General features: G+C 49.3%; 1 protein-coding gene across 1 annotated transcript in view; it reads left to right on the top strand.

Annotated features, from left to right (window-relative positions):
• Positions 1-363: 363 nt before the first annotated feature.
• Positions 364-6036, top strand: part of GALM (galactose mutarotase) — a 6732-nt gene continuing 1059 nt past the window's right edge. Inside the window, exons 1-3 of the mRNA XM_010170676.2 lie at positions 364-603; positions 2060-2141; positions 5745-5886. Coding sequence (XP_010168978.2) covers positions 364-603; positions 2060-2141; positions 5745-5886 — 464 coding nt within the window. The remainder of the gene's footprint in view (positions 604-2059; positions 2142-5744; positions 5887-6036) is intronic.

The raw sequence follows: 6036 nt of genomic DNA, 5'->3' as shown, positions 1-6036 counted from the left end.
TGCTGGACACGCTTCTCTTAATGCAGCCCAGCAATAACACAGGGTGGGACAGACTCCTCATCAGAGAAAACTGCCTCGTTTGTTTGGCTGCTCATTGGAAAACTTGTTCCCTGCTGGTGGCCCTGGCTGACCAAGAGCAGGCTGGTGCTTGTGTTTTCTTTCACTTCCTTTTTTTTTATTTTTTTTTTTATTTTTTAGTCCTTCATAGGGAGAAAAAAGATTTTTTGAGCTTTTTTTTTTTTTTTCCCCTTTCTAGGAGTAAGAGCAGGAAAAAAGTTTTGTTTCATTGCATCCTTCCCCGAGTACCTTTTGTCCCTGGGTTCAGCCCAGTCTGGAGCAGGAGAGAAGGGCACCGTGTTTCCCATGACTGTCCCACCAACAGCGCACTCCTTGCAGGTTCTCTGGAGCCCCCAGGTACTCCCAAATGGTGTCTGCTTCTTCCGGCTCAGCCCCGACGGTGAAGAAGGCTACCCTGGTGACCTGAAAGTCTGGGTGACCTACACGCTCAGTGGCAGGGAGCTGGCCATCAACTATCGAGCCCAGACCAGCAAGACAACACCCATCAGCCTGACAAACCATGCGTACTTCAACCTGGCAGGGCAGGTAAGCAGGGGCAGATGAACCCCATGGAGGGACACTGTACAGGGGAAGATAGCCTGGGGACCCATGGGATGATCCGTGGGCTTCCCATGGGATCACTGGGACCAATGGGAAGTGATGATGATGATGATCATCATCATGCTGATCTGGGGACACAGCAATGGGGGTTGTCTCTATGCATCGTGGGCTGCATGAAGCCTATGAGCTGGGATAGGACTGAATCACACAGACCTCAACTGAGGATGCATTATCCCAGTGAAAAGAGACATCCCATCATGAACATTAACTCTCCTTTTGTGTGTAACTGGGGGGTTTCAGTCTCTCCTGGTCTCTGGGGATGATTACAGAGAAGGTGCAGACCTGGCATGCCCTAATGATGGACCAGCGTTTCTTAGCTGTCTTCTTTTGGTGCTTCTGAGACAATGTACTGAACCCTTGTGTGGATGGGGCAGCTGAGATCAGGGCCTGTAGTGCCAGAAACAGCACAGCACTGAAATACCTGTGTCACAGCAGGGAGGAGAAGGATCATGGAAAGGAGATGTGAGATGGCCAGGATTGTGGACTGAGGCAGTAGCAGGGTGCAGAGAGCTCCCACACACCACTCCAGGGTCCTGCCAGCTAGATGGGCACTGTGTTGCAACCATGTTTTAATCTCACCATGTTTATAAACTGGGCTTGGAGGAAAAGGATCTGGGAAATAAAATGTTCCTGGGCAGAGTAATAGGATGGGACAGTGCAGTCACACTTGGATGTGAGACAAAGACCCTTGAAAGTGTTAGTGAGTGACGTCCCAGCCCGTCCACGCGGGAGGCCTGCTCAGGCTGCTGCCCTCATAATGGCTGCACAGATGTTAGTTCAACCCTCTGTTTGTCTTCCCAGCAGCACAGTAATATCAACACCCACAGCACGCAGCTCGGGCGTGTTTCCAGATGGGACACCTTTGCTCAAGAAATTGCTGCTCAGATTAGACAGTGATGTGCAGGCTCAGTTCTGATCCTGCTCCTGTTCCAGCCCAGCTGTTCCCAGCCAACATCCCTAAGGCTGCAGGAGAGGAAGAGGAGGACAATCCCCCTGTGCTGCAGGAGTTGAGCCAGGAGGATGAGTTGTGCTTCCCCAAATTTGCTTCCTTCCCCTTTTGCCCGCCACTGTGTGCTCAGCAACCGGTGTGTTTTGGCTAGTTGATCTGCTGGATGGTAGTCCTTGGTGAGGTACAAGTTCAGACTGATAGGCTCAGCCTTACAGGTTTTACAGCTCCCAGGTCCCATGCGGGTTTTTGCCAGTGCTGGGTACCTTTGTCCTGTGCCCAGTGTCAAGGTGGGATGATGACCAGGAGGTCCTCCAGGCACGACCAGATCAGCTGTAGCTCCACCATGGGCAGTGACTTCCCAGGTGTCCTTAGGGCTGCTGGAATGATGGAAGGGCTGCAGAAGGGATCCCAGTATTTCCCATCCTCTTGCAGGGCTCACGGGATATCTACGACCATGAGGTTTCTATTGAAGCAGATTCCTACCTGCCTGTGGACGACACCAAGATCCCTACCGGTGGGTGGTGCGACACCCGCGGCACGTGGCAGAGAGGGTTTTACAGATGGATGTTTGTGGGTATCGGGGAACAGCAGTGTCTGGCAAGGGAGGGGACACACCAGGGCCCAGGGGACCCCAGGCATAGCAGGGCCCTCACTCACACAGGCACTATCCCATAGCAGCTGAGCAGAGTGGGCAGAGCCAGGTGCTGGTAACAGAGTCCATCACCAGCCCCAGATCTGGAGAGGGGGTGAACCAGGGTCCATCCAGGGGGTGCAGGAAGGAGCAGCAGGAGATGGGGCCAGAGGCCAGTGGGATGCAAGGCTGCAACGTGGGTCCACGGGGCCCATCCAGGAGACAAGCTACCCATGAGACAGCACCAAAGCATGTCCCTACAGACCTGTTTGGCTAGCATTTCCCTGCAGGCCCATCCAGGTTCCCAGGACCGGTGGGGCCACCAGAGAGAGTCACTCAGCACTTTCAGAGCTGGGATTGGCCTATGGTTTGCCTGCTTTGCTTCCTCCAGCCATGTTCGGCTTTATCATACTTCTCTACTGGGATTTTCCATGTGGTGTCAAGGTCTTACTTCTACAGATCTTATTTTCATGAGATCAGCCCATGTTAAAAGTCCACAGAAAGCAGGAAGAATTCATTTCTTGACCCCCAGTAAAATGTGGGAGGTGCGAGCAGCACGCTCCCAGCACAGGACTGCAGCTGATAAATGGGATGGCACAGCAGGACGTGGTCAGACTCCCTGATCTGGAGGGTAGATCTCAGGCTTAACGCTGAGATCTAGAGCTGCTGGGATCTCTGGTGCTCGGGAGCCCGGCATCACCCTTCCCTGCAAGAGCTGAGCCATCAGTCCCTTCATCGGGACAGGCACTACTGGCTGGGAGGCTGAAGACACAAAACCAACACTTTTCTTTCCTGTAATGTCCTGCATGGCTAAAAGAGGAAAGCCAGTTAAGGAAAGCAGCATGTTTTGCATACTAAACAGGTTAATTAAACAAAGGTGGCATTGCTGCTGTCTCCAGCCTCAGTGCAGAGAAACGAGCTGCCAGCCTCTTGTGCCTGGTCTTGATTCAGGGGGTAAAAAGGAGAAAATGAGGCTTTCTAGTTTTCTTTTTTTTTTTTCCCTCCACCACTTCCACTCTCTTCCTCTCCATAATCAATCAAGCCGCTAAATTAAATAATCTGAACAAGCTGGGACAGGGAACACATTCCCTGTACTCATGGGAGAGCCAGCACTGAACACTGGTCCCACTCCTAACAAGGGGGCACCTTGCTTTGGGTGGCTTGACTCCAACCCTCCACCTGCTTTTTGTAGAATCACAGAATCATTTTGATTGGAAAAGACCTTTAAGATCACTGAGTCCAACCGATTTAGCATAAGTGACTGTGCTGCGTTGCAGTGAGAGTTGATCTAATTGCCAAATTAATCTGATACCAAGTTTTATTGTTTTTAAGAATGAAAAGCATGATTTTTTTTAAAAAAAAGCTGCATTTGGCTTAACTTTTGAAAAATCTAAAATAGATTAAAATTGTCCAAAAAGTGGACTTTTAGATTTGCTCCTAAATTATGGCTTTTCACCCAGCCCAACCAGTTTGGGGAGTGCAGCTGCTGAGCCATGGCAGATAAGGGTGGTGGGACAGTGCTGTGCCATACTGTGCTGGAGGTCTTGGGAGGACAAAATACTGATGGGAGCACCAAGCAGCTGGTCTGGGGCATAAAGAAAAAGGAAAAGGAGAAAAAGGAAAAGGAAAAGGAAAAGGAAAAGGAAAAGGAAAAGAAAAAGAAAACGAAAAAGAAAAAGAAAAAGAAAAAGAAAAAGAAAAAGAAAAAGAAAAAGAAAAAGAAAAAGAAAAAGAAAAAGAAAAAGAAAAAGAAAAAGAAAAAGAAAAAGAAAAAGAAAAAGAAAAAGAAAAAGAAAAAGAAAAAGAAAAAGAAAAAGAAAAAGAAAAAGAAAAAGAAAAAGAAAAAGAAAAAGAAAAAGAAAAAGAAAAAGAAAAAGAAAAAGAAAAAGAAAAAGAAAAAGAAAAAGAAAAAGAAAAAGAAAAAGAAAAAGAAAAAGAAAAAGAAAAAGAAAAAGAAAAAGAAAAAGAAAAAGAAAAAGAAAAAGAAAAAGAAAAAGAAAAAGAAAAAGAAAAAGAAAAAGAAAAGAAGCTTTTTAGCTCAGCTGTCTGCTAAAAGCAGAGTTAAGTCTGTGTTCATGAACAAAAACCACTGTCCATGCACGCATTGGCTTGCTTGCACCTGGAGGAGTGAGTCCCCCAGTCCGGGTGGTTTTTGCTCAGCTTGGTGTGTCAAGCCTGGGCTCAAGCTGGGGAAGTGCTTAGGGCCGTACCAAACCCACTGCCCTGCTTCTCCCCGCTGCTTTCACCCTGGAGCTGTTGCACATCTTAATCGCGGCTGACTCACTGCCCCTCCTTTTTGCAGTTCCCTCTTGGTGTTTCGGGTAAATGTAGCCTTTGAAGCTGATAAAACCATCTCAGCCCTGGGTTGAAGATGAGATTTGTGCAACTGTTAAAGACAGAGCCCTTGTGTGCAGTGGCTGCTGGGTTTTACCTGAAGTGCCTACATCAAAATGGGTAATTTTTTTTCAAGGTGTTTTTCTGCCCCACGGCTGAATTCAGTAGAAGTGCTCCTTTCAGATAGGATCAGAAGCCACAGAAATGTGCTGTTTGTCAGGTGGAGACTGATGTTTCTCAAGGTTTGCAGAGAAGAACTGGTGCAAAGCCGCAGCCGAGCTGGGTGCGTGGTTGCAGCGAGCAGAGCACAGCGCATGGGACCGGCAGCGGGGACGGGATGCTCGCACCCCGCCATCCCCAACACTGCCAGCTGCCTGCTGACCCTTGGGAACCTCTGCCTTTAGAGAGACAGAAAAATGTGACTTCAGGGCAAAATCCTGTCCCCTGCCCTTCCTCTCTTACCTCCCCCATACAAAACCCCTTGCCTTTGGGTTGGGATGGCTGTGTTTAGTATGTCTTAGGGATGCTCTCACTGCGAGAGCTTTATCGCAGGGTGCTGCATCCCCACGTCAGGCCTCAAAAAAAGACTTGAGAGAAGATGCTGGTTTTATGGTCTTCAACCTTCTTTTCCTGAAACAATGCCCTGAGGCAGGAGGGCGCCCGTCCCAGTGTACAACCCATGTCCTGCCAGGTGAGCCACCTTCAAGGCCATCTCATGGATGTTTGTTTGGAGATCTGGGAGGATTAATTTATTTAGAGAAAGACAGAGATAGTGTATGTAAATAAATCTTATGCATATATAAATATTAATAGCTAATAAGTTTTGGTTTGATATTGTTTAGCTTTTATACTTATAAAATACAAGCCCTCCCTCTTGTTTTCTGGCTCCTTGGCTTTGCTTTGTCCCAGCTAAGCACAGCAGTGTCCCTGGGGCTGCCAGCTCTGCTGGGGAACAAGGTGCTGATGTCCCAGCCTGAGTCACAGTGGTCACAAGCTTGCTCCAAGCAGGGCACTGCAATGAGACAAGGATCACAAATGGCTTAAAACCCTCAGCTCACCAAAACGAGGGATCTCAACCCCACGCAGGACCTAGTGCTGCAGGTATTTGCTGCGTGTGGGTGAGCGGCTGACGCTGCTGTTCTCCTTGCCCAGGGGAGGTGGCTGCCGTGCAGGGCACTGGCTTCGATCTCCGGCAGCCCGTGGAGCTGGGGAAGCACTTGCAGAAGTTTCGCCTGGATGGCTTCGACCACAACTTCTGCCTGCAGCAGACACAGGCTCGACGCCTCGTGGCCAGGTAGGCTGGGACCTTGGCAGGGATCCCCTACCCCAGCAGCTGTGGGCATCCATTTGGCCAGCCCCTTGATGATCTGATGCCTGGAGCACCTCTCCTATGAGGACAGGCTGAGAGAGTTGGGGCTGTTCAGCCTGGAGAAGAGAAGGCTCC

Source organism: Antrostomus carolinensis, unplaced genomic scaffold (genome assembly GCF_000700745.2).
Source record: "Antrostomus carolinensis isolate BGI_N321 unplaced genomic scaffold, ASM70074v2 scaffold22496, whole genome shotgun sequence".
NCBI classification, from domain to species: Eukaryota; Metazoa; Chordata; class Aves; order Caprimulgiformes; family Caprimulgidae; genus Antrostomus; species Antrostomus carolinensis.
This window is presented reverse-complemented; position numbering and strand designations above follow the sequence as displayed.